At 40.1% G+C, this 21,402-nt stretch overlaps 1 protein-coding gene across 3 annotated transcripts in view; it reads right to left on the bottom strand.

Moving 5' to 3' along the window:
- SPAG17 (sperm associated antigen 17) overlaps window positions 1-21,402 on the bottom strand; it is a 250,171-nt gene that overhangs the window by 202,837 nt on the left and 25,932 nt on the right. For all 3 annotated transcript variants that reach the window (XM_070467229.1, XM_070467228.1, XM_070467230.1), the window contains exons 2-3: window positions 16,045-16,185; window positions 15,372-15,455 (exon numbers count right to left, since the gene is read on the bottom strand). In XM_070467229.1, the coding sequence (XP_070323330.1) occupies window positions 15,372-15,455; window positions 16,045-16,185 (225 nt within the window). The remainder of the gene's footprint in view (window positions 1-15,371; window positions 15,456-16,044; window positions 16,186-21,402) is intronic.

Raw genomic sequence — 21,402 nt, 5'->3', positions numbered from 1 at the left:
TGCCTAGAATTCCCCTTCCTCCTCCATTACTTCATAAATTCCCCATTCAGCTTTCTAGCCATTTTCCTAAAACCTTTCCTCCAAAACTTTAGAAAGATTTAGGCATTGCTCTGTGCACTCAATGCACTTTCAACAACTTCTTTGTTATCACATGGTAATAGAATTGCCCATTTCCATCTCCATCTTTTGGGTTGAAGGGTGAAATTAATTTTGTGATGGGCACATGGTAAACAGCCAATACAATACATGCTGAATGAAAGAATAGGCATACAAATCACACAGCCCTTCACCAACATCGTGTGGGTTGTCCCTTGTATAAGGGCACCCTGCAACAGCCAGCGTGTCTGACATCCAGCCAGCCCTCCTCTCGCCAAGCCAGGGTGCTCAGAAGCTGGGAAAGCACTTGGAGCCAGTTCATTCATTGAGAAAGTGACTGGTGTCAGGGGAAGGGCCTGATATGCCAGAGACTCATTCCACAAACCCACTGCACCAACATTTACTGTGTCCTGCCAAAGTGTGAAAATCAGTGGCTTCGGTTTCCAAATGCAGCCCTGGGCAAGTGCAAGACTATCCACCAGGAGGGAGAAAAAATTAAAACCTCTGATGACATTTGCCTTTATTTTTGTCCTTTTTAATCCTTTTTTTTTTTTTTTTGAGAATGTTCTATGATATTTGTAATCTGTATTCTTGTACATACCTCTCTCTGTATACACATACAACATACATGGAAAAAAATGCTCAGTTTTTTTTTTTTTTTTAACTGATGGGATATGTGACGAAAATAACTTGGGATTGCTAGCCTAGAGCACTGGGGTTTTAGTAATGAGTAACACATGTCCTCTAATGCTTATGCCGTTCACTACGGAGCAGGGGGAGACAGATAAAAACAAACAACCACAATACAACACAGCAAGATGAACTTTGCCTACAGGAATCCAAGAAGATTTCACAAAAGAGATGGCATTTGAACAGGATTATTTGGCTGTGAAATGGGAACATCTAAGTCTAAATTCTACATAATTTTATTTAACTTGGTGCACTTGGTGAAGAAGGAGTGTAAACTGAATTACGTGCAAGATGGCTGAAAAAGAATGAGCTAGAGATGTGACAAAACTGGCTTCATCACCTACGGTGATGGAGATGTGTGTGTGTGCTTATGGTGCAACGCAGATGTGACTTGATATAGAAATTCTAGATTTACAGTCACTTTGGCATGCCTGATCAAGTTCTACCCTGGTTTTTTATCTACTCAAAGGGTTCTAGAGAAAATCCTAAGTTAATATCTGCCAATTCATGTTTTTATTTTTCCTGTATAATTGTTTATTACATTTTACAACTTTGTGCAGAGGGGTCAGTATTTTAAGTGAGGAATGTCTTTAGCCCTGGGAATGATGTGAATGACTGACAAAGCCTAACTCAAATGTCTGAAGCCAAATGCATACCCTCAGAAGGCTGTGTTTGGCACAGTCCTTTTCTAAACTTTAAGACCAAGGAGAAACACTTTCTCAGTAGGGGCACTAGGGAAAACTCCCAGAGCTGGTTCTTTTGTTCAGCTGAATTACTAAGCTGGTTAAATTTAACTGTTAGCTCCTCGACTGTAGAGACTATGTCTCAAAGAGCTTAAAGTAACAGGGTAAACCCTGAATGTGGAGTCTAGGTTCCAACATGGGGCTCTGACATTACCAGCTGTGGGCACAGGGCAAGTCTCTTAACCTCTCTGAAACTCTTGGCTCATTTGCTACTGGAGAATAGTAAAAGATAAGTCAGCCTTATAGTACTGTTGCAATCAACATTGTGTGTGAAACTACTGTAATCTCTCAAAGGCATATTCCAAATGTGAGTTGTTGTTATTATTATTGTTAATAAGGTCCCAGTAAAAAGCATTGCCTGTTTGATAAAATGCCATGTTCCATAAAATATTGATTCAAAAAACACTGATTGAATGTAGAAGAGGTGTAGTTTCAACAAACTCACTCAGTGGTGATGCAGAAATTATTTCTGGGACTCACACCCTTACCCAAAGCCTGGGATCCTGTTAACTCCTCCCTCCACTGTCCCTGCACAAGTGAAAATCCCCTCAAGGGCCCAGCCTCTATTTCTGATAAATAAACGCATGCTGCTAGGAAAATGCTATAATGAGTTAGCATTCTGAAAAGGCAGTTTCATTTCATCTGAGCCAGGGTTTTATGGACACTATGCCTGAACTCAGGCGTTGCGGGGGCTGTTTTTGGACAGGCAGAACTTCCAGCACCTCTTAAATCACATCACAGGGCAACTGCCCATTCCACCTACACACAGGGCGGGCCTGCATACATAAAACAGGACTCTCAAACCTCTACCATCTGATGACTCATCCTTGTCTCTGCTTTCAGAAAGTACCATGCACAGACTTTGCCAGTCCAATACATTTTCCTTTGCTTGCTCCAAAAAGGGGAGAAAATATGTGTGTGTGTGTGTGTGTGTGTGTTCCTCCAATGAATGACTGAGGAATCCTGAAATGAACCTCTATAGGAAACCCCTGACAATGTTCTGTGGATGGTTTTGTACAGGGGATTGAAACAAGTTGGCAGGAAGAAGAATTCTTTCTGCATAATTCAAAGCAGACATTTTATGAGGGGAGAAGCAAATCAGAAATTTGCTGTCAGTCCTTGAAATCTTAGTAGTTACAAAAAGTAATATATTAGCCTCTTGCATTAAATCCAGATAGGATCTATCCTTTTTCCCCCTCTCAATAATATTCCTAAAATGAATCCTTGAGAATGTAATACAAGACTAGCTCCTCATAAATTAGTAGGACTCAGCAGTGGTGGCCTGTAACTAGGTTACATGTTATTAGCCTGTTCTCTGTCTCTCTGCAGCTCCAGCAATAAATGGAAGAATAATACTGTAAGACTTGAGAATAACTAAACTAATTATGCATTCCTATCTTCTTTAATATCATCTAATTAAATATTTCCCAATGAGTGAGTGAGCCCAGACTGAGTTTGTCTCTTTCAAATAAAGACCTGATAAATGTTAGCACAAATAATAATAAATTTGTTCATTTGGGAATGTTTGATGAAGTACATGGTACTCTGCAGGGTATTGTATTGGCCTTGCTTACAATAAGCACTCTACAGATTTCAAATGGTAATGAGCATTGTTATCCAAATAAGGATGAAGTTGAAAGATGCAATTTTAAAGGACTAGGTTTATTGAACAATGTCACCTTTTCTAGGAAAGAATTTTTGTAGGACTGGTTTTCTATTTTTCAAACATTTAAACTTGTAATTATATATTTTTGAAGCAATAGAGAAATCAAATTTTAGATAACTTACATGATCAGGATACTTAATTGGTTTTGAGTGTCTTGGGGTTTTTTGGCCAGTCACATTTATGAAATAGAAGAATGGATGGATTTTAACATATAAATAGCTATCTGAAATCCACTTATTTAAAATTAATATTCTTAGAGTTAATATGTGCAGTTGCTTTTCAGTAAATAAAAATGAATTTTTATTAGTCTATTCTATCATCTTTAGTTTGGTATTTCTTCTTCCTTTCCTTGCTACCAAGCATCCAGGAGAGAGAAATTTCAGAAATAGAGGTCACACTAAAAATATGTAGAAGCATGAAAATTGTTACCATACTTCAGTTCCAGCTACACATTCTCCTCCTCTAAGGAAGCAAGGCTGTCTGTATCTTTGTTGCATCTTTGACTATTTTGGTAACTGCTCTGCCCCTCCCTCTCTCCTCTTTCCAACATACCCTGTCTGGGGACCATTACCCTTTTGGCTGAAAGTTGGGAACAATAAGCGAGGTCAGCCACAGGTCTCAATGAATAGCAGATTCAATTATAACCAGGGATTAAATCTATAACTTTTACATCAGACTTGCTACAAGGTATTAAAATGTCATGAAATAGCAAGAAACAACATATTGTTTACAACATGATGGACTACCAGCTCTTGAGGGAAGAGACCAGACCTAATGTGCCATTTATCCAGACTGTGACAGAAACTCTGTTAAGTGTCTACTGCATGAGGACTGAGCTGGGATGAGCATCTACCATACTCTTCAGTCTAGGGAGATGCAAAAGGAAGAAAACATGAAATGGGCGTAGAGGACTCTAGGGTCTTATTTTTTTTCAAATTTTTCAGACCTATATTTATAGCAAGAAGAAATATTTACAACACAAACCACATACATACACACAGTTGTCACCAGCTAAATATCTGTGTAAACAGCTAGGCTGCTACCCACAGTTAGAAAACCACTGCGTGGGATATGGAAGCAAAAACAAGAGGAAATGGAAGGGACCAAAGCCTCTAGTACCCAGGAAATATTCCTGAACAACTGCTGTTGAAATGGTCCATTGTGTCCTATTTGTGCCTTCCAGTAACTCTTACTAGTCCTTCATTAACGAGTTGGTTTCTTCAGACCACGAACACCTCTTCAATACTTATGGATCAGCACTGTGCTAAACAGGCAAAGATACAAAGAATGAAAAAGACTAAAAAAGCTGACTTCCTCTTTGACTTCTCTATAACACCTCTCAGACACATAAAATTTACTCCAAACTGTACTTCTACACCTTCCCCAAATTTAATCTTTTTCAATTTTTTATATTGAAGAGGATATTTTTACTCAGCTTCTCAGTTCAGGAATTTAAAATCACCCCGACATCTTCTTGTCCCTCCCGCCTCCCATCTCAGGTACACCATCCTGCATTTTCTTCCTCCTTAATATACTCTTGGCTCAGATGGTAAAGAATCTGCCTGCAATGCAGGAGACCTGGGTTCAAACCCTGAGTCGGGAAGATTCCCCTGGACACAAGGGCCTACCAACTCCTTCAGATCTGGCCTCTGCCCACTTCTCTTATCACACTCTCTCTCTTTAATGAAATTCCAAACACAACTGGCTTTTCTTATTTCTCTGAGAGGCTGACATTGTTCCCTTCCTGCCTTCAATTCTTTGCACACACTGTTCCCTCGACCTGAATAATTTTCCCTGTCTCTTATCACTTGGCTCCTTTTCATCTTTCAGTTTATCTCCAAATACTCAGTTGAAAGCATTTCCCATGTAATTCCTTCTGATGTAAAGCAAGTATTGCAACTTATACTAGTGTATGTGTTCGCTTATTTGCTTTGTGCTTAATGTCTCCCCTTCCCATTCGAAAGTAAACTCTCTGGGGGCAGGAAATTATATCTGTTTTATACATTAAGATAAATTCAACCATAGATTTGGTACATGACAGACCTTCAGATGGGCTTCCCTGCTGGCTCGGATGGTCAAGAATCTGCCTGCAATACAGGATATCCAGGTTTGATCCCTGGGTTGGGAAGATCCCCTGGAGAAGGGAATGGCTACTCACTCTAGTATTCTTGCCTGGAGAATTCCATGGACACAGGATCCTGGCAGGCTACAGTCCATGGGGTTGCATAGAGTTGGACATGACTGAGCAAATAACACTACTACTACTAGAAATTCAAATATTTGTGCAACGCATAAAATAAAGCATTTCTTAAACCTTAGTTATCACTTGATCATTTAGCCAAAGCTGTGTACCTGTGTACCATGGATTGAGCAGATAAATAAAATGTGGTAAATACATACAATGGATTATTACTCAGCCATAAAATAGAAGGAAATTCACGTTTGCTACAATGTGGATGAACCTTCAAGACATAATGCTTAGTGAAACAAGCCAGTTCTTAAAGGTGAAAACAATCATACTATATGATTCTACCTATATGAGGTATCTAGAGTTTTCTAATTTTTAGAAACAGAAGATAGGATGATGATTATCAGGGGCTGGGGGTGGGAAGTGAGGAGTTGTTTACTGAATACAGAGTTTCAGTTTTATAAGATGAAAAAGTCATGAAGGTTTCCTGCACAGCAATGCAAATATACTTAACACTACTGAACTGTACACTTAGAAAGAGTTAAGATGGTAAGTTTTATGTATTTTTTACCACAAAAAATTTTAAAACCCTGTTTATAGGTATTTCAATTCTTTCATGTTTTCTGGAATACAAAACTGCAACAATCACCAAAACTGAGAACAGAAATTAAAAATAATAATAATAGCTAGCCCTTATTGGATCATTAGTCTAGATCAAGCACTATGCTTATTTCTATTTCCTTTTTCATTTAATCATCATTACAGCTTTATGAGGTTGATGGCATTATCAACTCTGAGTTTACAAAGAGAAAACTTAAGTACAGCAGAGTTATGTAATTTGTCCAAGATTACATAGCTAGTGGGTAGTAGAATCTGCATATGAGCCCATGCGTCTGGTTTGGACCAGTGCATCTAACTCCTGGGTACAGGTCTCATCAAACTAGTAAGAGACACTCTGGAGATGAATTTAAGCTCTCAGTAATTAGTTTGTTGTTAAGTGGCTAAGTCATGCCTAACTCTGTGATCCCATGGACTGCCACACATCAGGCTTCCCTGTACTTCAGCATCTCCTGGAGTTTGCTCAAACCCATGTCCATTGAGTCGGTGATGCCATCCAACCATCTCATCCTCTGTCGTCCCCTTCTCCTCCTGCCCTCAGTCTTTCCCAGCATCAGGGTCTTTTCCAATGAGTTGGCCCTTTGCATCAGGTGACCAAAGTATTAGAGCTTCAGTTTCAGCATATAGATCTTTTTTCTACACCTTCATCTCTGATTAATTTGCACTAAATTCTCTTATTTCCCATCTTTTCCTCTTTCTTCCAAGGAAAAGACTCAGTCACCTTAACCATATAAATCTTAATTGTAAGAAAAAAAAAATTTCTCTTGATCCAAACATTTGAGCAGAAGCCACTCATCAACATGGCTCAAAATAACTAAAATTGTTCAGCACCTTCATTATCTGCTAATATATCTTCATTGTTTTCACCTGAGTAGTAGGAAAAGTAATAAACATATAATAGAACTACTTAGAGGTTAATTCTAATTACTGAGAGTAGCTTGTATTCAACAAATGTGCAACCACAACTACCACTTATAGAATCTAAACTAACTTCAATTTTTGCATAAGACAAGCAGAAGGAACAAAAAGAAAGTGAAATCATTCAGTTGTGTCCGACTCTTTGCGACCCCATGGACTGTAGCTCCACTAGGCTCCTCCATCCATGGGATTTTCCAAGCAAGAGTACTGGAATGGGTTGCCATTTCCTTCTCCAGGGGATCTTCCCAACCCAGGGATCAAACTCAGGTCTCCCACATTGCAGACAGACACTTTACCGTCTGAGCCGCTAGAGAAGGACAAAAGGCTTCCAAATTAATGAGGTACTTAACCTGCCTGCGCTTCACTTTCATCATTTCCTCATTATCTCCTGACAAGTTGTTGAGAAGATTAGGTTAGTTAATAGATACTAAAGACCCAGCACACAAAACTTGGTGCAAATTAAGTGTTCGATGGACAGTAACTATTATTACCATACATAAAGGGGGTTTACTGGCAGTCTTAGATACAAGAATTGGATGAGACTGTCTTTATGATTCCTTCTCCAGTATCCTTCCAATCATGGTAGGCATGAGGTGTAACATGTTGGAGAGGCTCCAAACCCACCCAAGCAAAGGCAATGACGGCCACTCTTTACCACTTGAACCTTGCTTTAGTATTGTGGTTGCTCCTCCACTAATATCTGTGTCCTGGAATCCTTGACTGGATTCCTGCCTTGCCCAGCAGTTCTCCCACTGACCACGGTCCTAACCAGCACCCCAGTCTTCACACAGTGTGCATTTCGTGTGGATGGACCCCAGGGTCCTCAACTTTGGGTATCAGTCTTCCCCACTGACCACCTGCCTCCTCAACTGCTGACTATTTGCTACATGGGCTTGGCCAGCTGCCTGGGCCGCAGGGTGGAAAAGAGCTGGGGACACGATTTGGATGTCTGTGCTTGAGTTGTGCTTTTTTCTGAAAACAGAACTTCAGGTTTCTGACGTGAGAAGCAAACATATTTTCACCCCAGGAACCCTGACCTCCTGCTCCTGTTACCAGCTTGGCCTTACCTTCTCTGCTGGGCTGCTCTGGCCGCCAAAACGCGGAGGCTCAGGGTTGATAACCCATCTGGCTGTTTTTCCCCATCTTAACAAAATTCTTTCAGTTGTAACTCTTCATAACTCTTTATAAACATTTCTAGTATTGTGATTTCTCCTCATTTTCCCTTCTTTGGGTGAGAAATGCCTCCAAAGCTCACATTTTGGCACAAGAATCCCTAGATTGTTTTTATAGTCCCAGCGTAGTACTTCTTTGTTACAGCTCAATATTCCTAAATTTTGTTCCAAGTCATTATTTTACATTTATAAATATCGGGTTGTATTAATTGGTTCCAGCTTTCAAAATGTTCCATCAGAGGTTATTTTCTGCTATTTTGATAGTGGTTTCTAAACCTGAATGCGCCAAGGCCCTGATGTGGGCCGTGTTCTCTAAGCATCCCTAAAGGACTGATGTGGAACAGAAAAGATACGCAGACCCCAGGCCTTGCTGTGCTCTTTGAAGACTATACTGGCCATAATAGCTTCAAAGAATTTCAACAAGTTCCTAAGACATGACCTTCGCTTTCCGAAAACCACGTTGGCCAGGCTTGTCTTAATCAAGCTGTGCTTTTCTAAGCATCCTTTTACTTGATCTCCTGCAGCAGTTTTTAATACTTTCCCTACAAGTGAAGTTAAACTAACTGGCCTGTAATTTCCTGGTGTGTCCCTAAGCTCTATGAAATAACGGCATTAGGTTGGCTACCTTCCAATTCTTCCTGAATTTTTTAGTTTTGTTTTAAAACACAGGATTGAAAAGGCCAGAGAATGCTTCCTGTCTCGCTTTCCCTTAGTTCCTTCCATGACATACTGCTCTCTCTGTTCCCAGTAGATCTGCCATTTTAATAACTTCAAACCTCTTAAATGTGTTCACATATTATTTGTTCCTATCTCTGAAGCATGAGTTTTCCATTTTTCATTTTGACAAGGGCCACCCCCCAAAACAAGGGCCACCCCCCAAAACAAGGGCTTACAATTCTATTGAATAGACTTAATTCGAGGCACTCTTTAAGGAACGAGTTTCACATTAGGAATCTGGAAAAGGGTGGCAACTAGATAATAATTAAGCCTCTGTTTTTACTTGTGAGCTATTATGAATACATGTTGGGGAAAAATTTGAGAAATATGTCTACATACCCAGGAGTAGGGACCAAAAATGGACTATTACCTCTGGGGGTTCTAATCTAATGTACTAGCAAAGAGTCTTTAAAAAATGTGGTGAAACTAATTAGATCTGAAGATATAAAAATTTGCATCCTATACTTGTTTTAACTGTATTTAGTTGATAACTCATATCTAATATAAAATCTTTCCATACTTAATGATCTCCTAAAATTACTTCCTAATGGAAAAGCCCATCTTAATATACTCTGATAAAAGGTTTTGTTTTTTACTGATGGGGTAAAGAGGAAAATTAATAATTACTTGTATTTGTAAAATTGCAATGTATTACATGAAGTTTAGGATTGTCCATGTTTGTTATTGTATAGAATTGACTATTCTTTGAAGTGAGCCATAAGTGAGGATATAAAAACTTTTATTCTTTATGGATGACTTTGTTTCAGCAGACTGTTGGGATTTTGTTTGTATAGTGACCCAATTTGTCTTTTCTGAATAAGTCAGAGACAGGCACATAAACCACAGTCTGTGTGTGGACAGAGTCTCGCTTCCCATAGTGAGGTACAGTAATCACTATTATGAAATAAGAACTACGGAGTGCGATATAAAACTTTTAAGACAGCTGACTCTGATTTCAGATAAGTTGGGTAAATGACCCCTTTGCCCAGTTGGTAGTCTTTTCTCCTAATTCATGAAAGCCACAATGTCAAAGTCTGAAAATTTTACATCTAAGAGAGTTTCAGAAAAACATCTATTTCTGCTTTATTGACTATGCCAAAGCTTTTGACTGTGTGGATCACAATAAACTGGAAAATTCTGAAAGAGATGGGAATACCAGACAATCTGACCTGTCTATTGAGAAACCTGTATGCAGGTCAGGAAGCAACAGTTAGAACTGGACATGGAACAACAGACTGGTTCCAAATAGGAAAAGGAGTATGTCAAGGCTGTATATTGTCACTCTGCTTGTTTAACTTATATGCAGAGTACATCATGAGAAATGCTGGGCTGGAAGAAGCACAAGCTGGAATCAAGATTGCCAGAAGAAATATCAATAACCTCAGATATGCAGGGATATGCAGGGAGAAAGCAATGGCAACCCAGTACTCTTACCTAGCAAATCCTATCGACGGAGGAGCCTGGAAGGCTGCAGTCCATGGGGTCACTAAGAGTTGGACATGACTGAGCGACTTCACTTTCACTTTTCACTTTCATGCATTGGAGAAGGAAATGGCAACCCACTCCAGTATTCTTGGCTAAAGAATCCCAGGGATGGGGGAGCCTGGTGGGCTGCCGTCTATGGGGTCACACAGAGTCAGACACGACTGAAGTGACTTAGCAGCAGCAGCAGCAGCAGCAGCAGCAGATATGCAGATGACACCACCCTTATGGCAGAAAGTGAAGAAGAACTAAAGAGCCTCTTGATGAAAGTGAAGGAGGAGAGTGAAAAAGTTGGCTTAAAGCTCAACATTCAGAAAACTACGATCATGGTATCCAGTCCCATTACTTCATGGCAAATAGATGGGGAAACAGTGGCTGACTTTATATTTTGGGGCTCTAAAATCACTGCAGATGGTGATTGCAGCCATGAAATTAAAAGACACTTACTCCTTGGAAGGAAAGTTATGACCAACCTAGATAGCATATTAAAAAGCAGAGACATTACTTTGTCCACAAAGGTCCATCTAGTCAAGGCTATGGTTTTTCCAGTGGTCATGTATGGATGTGAGAGTTGGACTATAAAGAAAGCTGAGCTCAGAAGAATTGATGCTTTTGAACTGTGGTGTTGGAGAAGACTCTTGAGTGTCCCTTGGACTGCAAGGTGATCCAACCAGTCCATCCTAAAGGAGATCAGTCCTGGGTGTTCATTGGAAGGACTGATGCTGAAGCTGAAACTCCAATACTTTGGCCACCTGATACGAAGAGCTGACTCATTAGAAAAGACCCTGATGCTGGGAAAGATTGGGGGCAGGAGGAGAAGGGGACGACAGAGGATGAGATGGTTGGATGGCATCACTGACTCAATGGACATGGGTTTGGGTGGACTCCGGGAGTTGGTGACGGACAGGGAGGCCTGGCGTGCTGCAGTCCATGGGGTCGCAAAGAGTCGGACATGACTGAGCCACTGAACTGAACTGAACTGAACTGATAAATGCTCATCTACCGTTGAGTATCAGATTTACTCACAACTGGGAGAATTTTTGCATGTATGATACACACAGACCTCTCTCATAGATAACACTTCAGTTGGCTCTGAATGTCCATCAATATCTCCCTTTTGGTTTTGGTCAGAACTGAGTACACTGGCCAACGAACAGGTCAGATTCTCTATGTGGACCATGAATGAATGAGTTGATGAAAGTCAGTAAGCCGTGCCTGACTCTTCGCAGCCCCATGGACTGTAGCCTTCAGGCTCCTCTGTCCGTGGAATCCTCCAAGCAGGAACACTGCAGAGGGTAGCCATTCCCTTCTCCAGGGGATCTTTCCGACAAGGGATTGAACCTGGGTCTCTTGCACTGCAGGCAGATTACTGACCATCTGAGCCCCCAGGGAAGTCCAGTATGTGGACCGTGAAGCACACACAAAAATATTTGTGCACATTTAGAGAATAAATTTAAACATGGGCATGAATATTAAAGCAGTGTTTTAGATGGTTTCACATAAAATTCCACCTTTAGGATTTTAAAGTTGTAATTAACATACGTACAGGGTTTACCTTTCCTAATTTGTATGCATGGTACAATGTAAGGACAAATTTAGCACATATGCAGCCTGTCTTCTCCTCCATTTCTGTTCCTTTGCTTGAGCTGTTTGTTCCCTCTACATAGAACGCCCCCATATTTGAAAGTCAAGACCTATCTCTATCCAAGGGTGGGCAGCTTTGAGCCCAGTGAAAGAAGACTGGGTATGTGGCAAAGTGGAAAAATCTGAGGCTATGTATTTAACTATGGTAAATTCATCAAATCCAAGTTCCTCAAATTTTCTCATGACTAAAATTCCTACCTTCTCTATGCTCCCATTGCCCTCTATGTAAAATGGGGATATATATGTATATAATTTTAACTGTAGTATGGGTCAATTGGGCCAATATATTTAAAAGATCAAAATTTTCAGCTCCACTTCCTTTCCAATGCCGCCTTCTCCACAAGGCTCCTCTAGCTCCCACCACCTAGGCTGACCTAACCTCATCTTCCTTAAAATGCCCAGAACACTCCCTTTCTCCCGCATAGACTTCACTGACAATTTTCTGCATTGTGTTATACAATTTAACAAACATATATTGAATACCTACTCTGTGTCAGGCATATCTATTTTCTTTTCTTTTTTTCCCCCTAACTAATCCTTAAACTTCTTGAGGTTAGACTCTTTATACTATTCATATTCCACTCCTTCCACTGTCTAGATAGTCTGACACCTAGTGCTTGAATAAGAATGTATTTATTGTTTGTCATTTAGTAAAACTGGTCACTAATAATGCAAGAAATGTCTATATATCCATTCTCATATGTGCACACATCTTCATATAGAATGACATGGTAGAAATTATATGTAATGCCAGTGTATGGGATCATAACCATCTTCATCTTCATGATGAAATAGTACCACCACCACCACCACTACTACTAGAATTATGAAGTGATAGCTAGCATTCTTGAGACCATATACAAAGGGGCAAATTCTCTTCCCATTCCCACGTGGGTCTTTGTTGTAGTTCCTTCTAGAGCAAAACTAATTTCCCTAAAGAGAAGGTGAAACAACACATGGATTGCTATGTCTCTGTGGAATCACATTAGCAAAAACCTAAGCATGTTTTCAAAGAATGATAATTTATAAATAAAGACTATCTCACAAACACAGCACAGTGGCTAGATGAAACTCTAAAGTTTCAGGGGGAAATTACATAATTTCAAAATGAGGCTGTGTGTACATAGCACCAAGCCATCCAAATGAAACCTGAGCAAATCACTGTGGAATGTGGTCTTTGCTGGCCCAGACATTTCAAGTCGTTATTGGAAATATGTAATGTGGTTCTGACACTCTTTTGCTACTCATGGATCAACTGCATTAGAGTGAAGTTTCACTTGAATTCTCTGCTCCTAATCGACCACAGATTGGGAAACCAGAAAGCCAAATAGGTTAGAATTGTGTTTAAAGTATGAACGAAGAGGCTCTGATTTAAGGCTGATGAGAGTATCCTACAAGTAGAAGTCAGTGTCAGTGCATAGCCTTTATATTATCTATTTTGAGTTCTCCCTCCTCCAAAATGGAGATTTAAAAGGAAACAGAACTCTGTGAATTTCCCATGTAACAGAAGCAATTTTGTTGGATTATCTTTTCTTCCCCCACCGCAGAGTTTCCTTTGAGAAGAAAAATAAAAGACTTCCTAAACAGGCTCTTGAGGAATTCACCTGTGGCCACTGTCCTAGCTGCTACCGACCATGAAAGATTTTAACCAGAAATAGAGTTAAGAGCAGACTGTCTGCATGCCTGGAAGGTCCAGAGTTTGGCTTCTGGGCCTCTTTCACGGCCACCACTCCTAACTGCGTTGAGACTCTCAGTAGGCACTGGCTATAGCATTTCACTTCTCTTGAGAAGAGGGGCCAAAACAGGTCCTAAGTGTGGAGGGACTGAGGTTGGAGATGTGTCCTCTTCTCCAGATGTGCATGCTGGCCTTGGCTGATACTACCCAGGAACCTGCATTTGTTTTATGCGTTTGATCCACTTTTGCTACAGTGACTGACATTAATGCAGGTTTGGTGCACCCCAGGTCCATCTCTCTGGTGCTCATCCTGCCTTCCCTTTTCTTCTGAAACCATTCAGAAGAGCGTCTGTGAGCCGGTGTGGGAAGCTTGTTGCCCAAATGCTCCATTGGAAGAATGTGGGGGAGCCAGATGTGAGATGGACCTCCTCTGAGTGAAGGCTCCTCGGAGTCACAGCACAGATTGGAGAGGAATGGCTTTCTAATTGAACTCGGGGTCTGTAACATCGGGTTATCCCACATCCAAGTCAAGATGCCTGTCCACATCAGATGTAAAAACTGGCCCGTTATCATCTCTGATTTTCTCTGAGCATCTTTGAAGAAGAAAGAGTCTTTGGGTGGGAGGGGGAGTGGGGGCTAATTGATCCCAGGCCTGAGAATTGGACGGGGATTTCTATGGCTACTTCAGAAGAAAACTTCCAATATTTTAAACCCAGGTATCACATAATGTTTCAACTTGGGCACACACATGTGGGACATCCTAACAAAAGCTAGAAGGCACGTTCTCTGACCTTAACAGTGCAGAACGAGTTTTCCATGACAGCAGGAGCAGTGCGGCAAGAGTTAATGCTACAAAATCCACAGTATTGGCAATCGTAAATAAATTCAGGGGAGCTTGTTCAGATAGTACTCAGGCAACACTACAGAGCCTATTATGAAACCATCCAAGAACCGAGACACATAAAAACTTTATTAGTCATCACTGAAATAAAGTGCAAACAAGTTTGTTTTGAAAGATCCCAAAATCTTAATGCTTTTTGGTCTGCAGAGTCATAAAAATAGTGCCTGACAAATTTTAAGCGATATTCTAATTAATTGTTGGGTTTTTATAGTTTCTTCTAAGTTGGATATTAACAAGGCAGGGTAAGAGGAGAGCCCCTGTACTGGGCCCGAGTTCTAAGTCCTTTGCACAAACCCACTGGCCAGCCAGGCCAGACTTTTGCATCTGCTAGAAGCGGAATGGATCATTAATCTGAAGATTATTGTTATTTTCACACTGATTAGAGTAGAATGTGAAGTGTACGCAAAGTTCACAAATGGATGGAAAATTATTCCAGTTGTTTCTCTGCCATGTGCAGGAAGCACTTTCTGGGGCATTTTTACATTGTTTCTTTGGTGAAACTAACACTTGGTAATTCACCAATAACACGACCCCCTTTAATACCATCACACACTCAGTAATTACCATAAAAATGTACACCCAACACTTTTATATACACACATTTCTGATTTACAGTCTTCAATTGGACACAGTGATAGTGTAGACAATGTGGGACAACTTTTTTCCTAAAGGGGGATTTTGTTAAAAGGTAAAAAGATTTTTTACATGCCCATCATTAGGAACAAACAGCCCCAACAATGAGAGGGGATTTGCTTTCAAAAAATGAATTAGTTTTTTTAAAAAAGTGACTATAAAATTATTACTTCAGTTCCTGTTTTTTAAAAAATTACAAAAATCTCTTCAATCAATACATTTACCTACCTCATAATACAAGGGAGCATTACCACTTAGAGGTTTCTTTGCCTTTTTAGATGTACTTCCAAAAATTGCACTTGATCCATTGACCTGTAAGAAAATTCATTTATAAGGAAAAAGAAGGGCTTACTTAAGGAATACTTAGACAGATGTAACTTTCAAGTACCTAGGTGACTTGAGGGATTGGGGAAGAGATAGTCATCAGTTAGTTCAAATATTTATAGCCACTTTGGTAAGCCATTAGTAATTGTGTGAGGGTGTGCCTTCTGACAGAAGTTCTCTGTGTTATTGTTCTCCTCCAACCTCTGACAGCTAGGATGCTTTGGAGACTTCGTTTTCCCAGTTAGTTATGACCTTCCTTGGAACATTAAATAGTTTTGTCTTTTATTGCTATTGAGACCTTTATTAAATAATTTCTCACAAAACCTAGCATGGAGCCTAGTATGACCTCAGACATTTTTGTTGAATGAATGGATATTGAAAGGGCAGCATTCATGAACAAAAAACAACCCCTTCCAGATTAGATCTTTCCAAATTTATTCTAGCTAAGTATTTCAGCAAAGTCCTGCACCCAAACTTACCAAACAGCCCAAGAATGTGTTAGTTTTATTGATTTCATTGCTTTATTATTTTAAGAGGGAAGTCTCCAGCGGGCGTCGGGGTGAGAAGGGACAGGTACCTGCTGGACGATGTCTTGCCAGGAGACCATACTGAAGAGCCTGCGCTGAGGGACTTGGACAGCGAGGGTGAGAGCGCGAATGAGAACCTCGTCCTCGATCCGGTTTCCAACGACAAAAGCGATGGAGCCCTTCCAGTCGTTCTGTGACAAAATCAGAAGGAATCAGGTTCTAAGTACTCCTGGCGAGGTGATTTTGTGTCAGAGGCTTCCATTGACAAACAGGGTAACTCTCCTAGAAACCTTAAAGACAGGCGGACCTTATGGTGTATGTGGGTTTTTTACTCAAGCAGCCACAAGGCGGCAGTATTGTGCCAAATTTCATGCAACTTGCCCAAAAAATTTCCCTGAGAAAGGAGGCCTTTAATTTCAGGAAGACAATTTTTAATTTTTTAAATGCCACACTTTCACTAGAATGCTGTGCAACAATACTTTGGTACTGGAAAGCAATAGTTCATCTGTATGTTACAAATGTACATGAATGTACAATTTCCAATGCAGGAATCTTTGTTTTGTTCCCTGATACATGCATGCTAAGACTCTAAATACTGCTAGGAAAGTAGGAGGAGCTTAATAAATATTTGTTGATTGTTGGGTAATATTGAATGAGTTGCCAAATAGGTTTTACATGAGGTAAAATTTAATCCCAGAGTTTTTGTAAAGCACAGAACTAGAACACATATTCTCCTCCTAATGTAAACACAACACCCTCATTGCCAATTCACATGCGAGTTCTTTTCACTGTCAAGAAATAGGCTGCAGTTTTAAACTTGAACATGAAATGTTTCATCAAATAAAAAACAAGTTACTAAAAAACAATATATTTATTCAGTAATCCCTTTCTCTCTATTATAATTTTGTTGGGAAGAAGCAATTCTCTGGAGGAAATGAGGAATGGAATTGACTGACTTTCCCATGATGTGGTGCTAAGGAAAGCCAAACTCATGCAAATTAGGTCTATTGCTTTTGAACACTCACTACCTTGGGGAGATGGACCAAGCAAACATGATACATTCATCAGGAAAGGGAGATAATAATAAGGGAGGCCACCCTGGCCCTGCGACCTCTTTAGATCTTAGTTTCTCCATTTATAAAATAAAGGGGTTGGACAGAGGCATATGTAAGATTTCCTCTAGCTCCATTCCAGAGATCTGATAAAAATAGAGTAAAATTCACCCTTGGTCAATTCCAGAATAATGTCTAAAATCTGGAAAGATTTCACAGAACTTTAATGAAATACATAATTTTCCACGGTTCTTTGGGTTTCTGTCCAATTCATGTGTCAAGGTAATGATAGAACTAGAGTATAGATGGGAGAAAAGACAAATTCTTCTTTACCATCAAAGAGTGACTACCATTAAATGTCTCTTACTTCTCTGCATGGAAACTCACTAACCCTAACCACATAACAAAACCCACACAATTTTCAGTGTTGCCACCGAAACAAATAACACACATAAAAGCATAAAAATGTCTGTTTAATCTCCAAGGTGTGTATTTGTGTTTGTGTATATGTGCAAGCATGCATGTAGGTGTGGCTCTGAGTTTCCTTCTGTTAGACTGAATTTAAAATCTTTTTTTTTGTTTGTTGACTAATTCACCATAGGAAGACTGAGCATCTGTTTTTCAAATAGCCTGACTCTGAAAAGCAAGTGTGATATTTATAACTGGAAAAAAATTCCATAATCACCAAATGACCTTTCTCCACATTGGATGCCTTTTCTTTCCTCTTGTCTGCTCCCTCAGTCAAAACTGCAATCACAATCATCATTAAAGAAGAAAAATCTTTCCTTCCTTAGTCAAGTAGGTGCAGTTCCTGAACAGGCAATACCTTGATGTTCCTATTAGTTAGTTTCTACACTGAAGATTTTAATGGCTACATCTACCCGCTTATCCCACACTCTTTTACAGATTTCCTAGCCAATATTCAAAAGCTAATGGTGACGAGAATTGGCTTCGTCTCAGCTCTTTGGGGACAATTCACAAAGAGGGCATCGTAATCCACCATCTACCCATTAGTGTCTGGTATTCGAGACAGGTGTTGACTATTTCAAATCAGAAAAAAAAGAAAAGAAGGTGAGGGAAAGAGGAGGAGGTAGGAGTAACAATTATTGAAATCTGCCATGTGTCAGGCATATGTTATCTCATTGAATCCTTAAGTAATCCCTTTAAATAGGGGCACTAATACTTTATAGATGGAAAAACAGAGGCCCAACGAAGTTAAACAGCTTGTTTCAAGGTCATTTTGGCAGAACTTCATGAAGACCACATACATGGCTCACAATTTTGTGATTATTTCAAAACAGTTTTGAGAGCAAGCCTTTAGGTTCAGAGCGCCTTTCCATAATCCTTAAATTGCACCTAATGGCTATTTTGGCCACAGTATACCTAATAGAGGAAGATTTATATCACATGTTAAAGTATATAGAGGTTTCAAAATAGATGATGTATTAAAACTTTAAAATGTCTAAGATTACTTTTTTTTTTTTATCAAAGACTGTTTTATAAAGGCTAAAAGAGTTTGAGGAAATTTCCCAAGCTTGTCTCTCTCTCAAAGCCCTTTGTTCTTGTTGCTCTGCACTGTAGGAGTGCATCTTGATACAAAATCTTTTCCTCTGATTATTGGCGAGGTACTGAAACTCCTGGGGTCCCAGCGATCACCCTGAGACAGATCGCCTGCACTAGAGCAGGTGATTTGTTCGTGTTCAGAACTCTCTACAAGGTCCACTGGGAGCTAGGCCATGTGTCTCCATTGGAAGGGGTCTCAAGAGTCCAGCTGAGGTCTACTTTCTGCACTCTCCAGCCCACCAAACACCTGCTCTAAAAGTTGGGTCTATTTGGCAAAATAGGACCGACCAAGGACTTTGTTGGAATCAAGGATTAGTGTCTAATTACATCGCCAGAACCCAGGGAAGCATGAAATGGACTGATCAGACAGGAAAAACACAAAGATTGCCTGCCCAGAAGGATGCACTCACTGGCATGCTGCACTAGGGGGCACCGAGATGCCAGGAAACACACAACACTCTCATCACAGAGAGCAATCATTTCCAACTGTGTCTAATTAGGGAGACTCGTTAACTAAGTGGTGCTCTGCAAATATAAGTTTTGAACTTTTTTCTTAGTATTTCAGGATAATGGTAGATTTCAAATCTCTCCTATCTGGCTGCAGTATTAAAAATAGGAAATTAAATTGGAAAAAAAAAATCAACCCAATCTAAATTTGGCAAAATACTGTTAAAATGCACCCCTCCACCGGTTATCCCATCCTAACACGCAACTAAACACAGCCCTTAAATTTGAGTTCACAGGGCAGCAAGCGAAGTGAGCACAGAGAAAACGAGTGTTGACCAGAGAGGACAAATGAAAGCACAACACACGGAACCTGATTCATCACACTCCTGGGTCCTGCAGGGCTCCTACCTGTGTGTGAATTTGATTAAGACAGTTCAAGAAGCTTGGGTGTAATTAGCTGCATGAGCCTAGAGAAAGAAACCATTAATCATCTTCGGAAAACTACACTAGATGTATCCAACAGTGAGGGAAGAGGGTTTCAGTCTGGCACATCTCAAACACCTTAGGAAATAAAAGCAGCTTTCTATTGCCGGCAGACATCTACTGAACATGCTTATTGCCAAGTCTTGCCCTCGAGTAGTTATTGATAAAGTCACTCCCAGGATGGAATGAAGTCATGAATGGACACAATCCATTACCTTTTATTTACTTTACCAGCCTCACCTAATTTGAAGCCTGGCAGGAGGGTGCCCTAACCCAAACACATACCTGACTCCTACGGCAAGAAAGTACTCATGTAAATGCAGAGAATCTGGCTGCTCACATAAACCCACTGTCCCAGAGACACACGGTAGATTCATAACAATTTTTCTTTCATACATTGAAAATTCTCCAACTTTTACTTAGGCATTCCAATATTCTAATATAGTTACCAAAACCCTTTCAAATGTCAGTGAAAAGTAGTATAGTGTAGGGAACTTAATTCAATATGCTGTGATGAACCATAATGGAAATGAATATGTAGAAAGAATATATATATGTACATATATATAATATATATATATACATATATGTAAAACTGAATCACTTTGCTATATAGGAGAAAGTAACACAACATTATAAATCAAATATACGTCAATAAAATAAATTGAAAAAAATAAGTGAAATGTAGCTTTTCCTTGATGAGAGTGAGATTTCTGCTTTCTGTTAGCACAGTTGATTGGCTGATACGGGGAATGACAAGGGCAGATAGGCACATGCTTTCTTCTGCTTCCTTTGCTAGTGTGTCAGGGGATCTGTTGCCCTGGATGATCGGGGTGAGATTCCCACAGTCCTCTACCCAGACCTGATTGGAACCTGTGGAGCTCTATGAGGCAAAAAGCCCTATAAAGCCCCAAATAAAATCAATGCAACATTGAAAAAGTCAGGTTTTTGTTGAGAGTTATTTAACACTGTGCAGGTATGCAAACCTGTACTTTATGTCAATACTCTGCTGAAAGGATAACCTTTTTGTTAAGTAGATTTACTGCCTAATGGACAGGGATTTGTGAATGTCTTTCTCATACAGGGTTTTTCCTTCAAAAGGAGTCTTGGATCTCCATCAGCAAAGGAGTGTTAGTATGGGCTGTTGGCCAGAAGAAGAAATATTTTTATTACATTGAACTGGCTGCTATAATCGTATTTGTTAAAAGGGGATCCTAACTGTAAAATGAGTTGGAAATATAAGTTAAAAATTGGGTACGCATTGTTATGTAACAAAAAAGAATAATACAAAGGACCAGGATGCAGTTTGATTAAATAAGTTCGCTTCCCTGGTGGCTCAGATGGTAAGGAATCCGCCTGCAATGCAGGAGACCTGGGTTTCATCCCCGGGTTGGGAAGATCCCCTGGAGGAGGGCAGGGCAAACCCACTCCAGTATTCTTGCCTGGAGAATCCCCATGGACAGAGGTGCCTGGTGGGCTACAGTCCACGGAGTCGCAAAGAGCTGGACACAAATGAGCGACTAAGCACAGCACAGCATGCAGATGCTTCTTTAATTATAGGTTTCTCACAATTTACTATAAAGGCTACAGTTTGGCATATCATCACCATGCTGTTATAAGCGTTCCTTATTTAAGGATTATTTCACAGGACTGTCGCATTTTCTCAAAGAGACTGTAAGCCCTTTAGACTGGAAACACTGTTTTACCTGCTTCTGCAGCTCACAGTGCCCAGCAGTGAAGGCAAAACAGGGCAGGGCTCTCTCTATGTAAATATCTGTTAATCAACAGAGAAGATGCTTGGAAAGAAATCTGACCCTGGGAATCATAAAGCCCTAGAATGTCAGGAAACTGAGCAGGACCTCC

This window comes from Odocoileus virginianus, chromosome 5 (assembly GCF_023699985.2).
Source record: "Odocoileus virginianus isolate 20LAN1187 ecotype Illinois chromosome 5, Ovbor_1.2, whole genome shotgun sequence".
NCBI lineage: Eukaryota > Metazoa > Chordata > Mammalia > Artiodactyla > Cervidae > Odocoileus > Odocoileus virginianus.
This window is presented reverse-complemented; position numbering and strand designations above follow the sequence as displayed.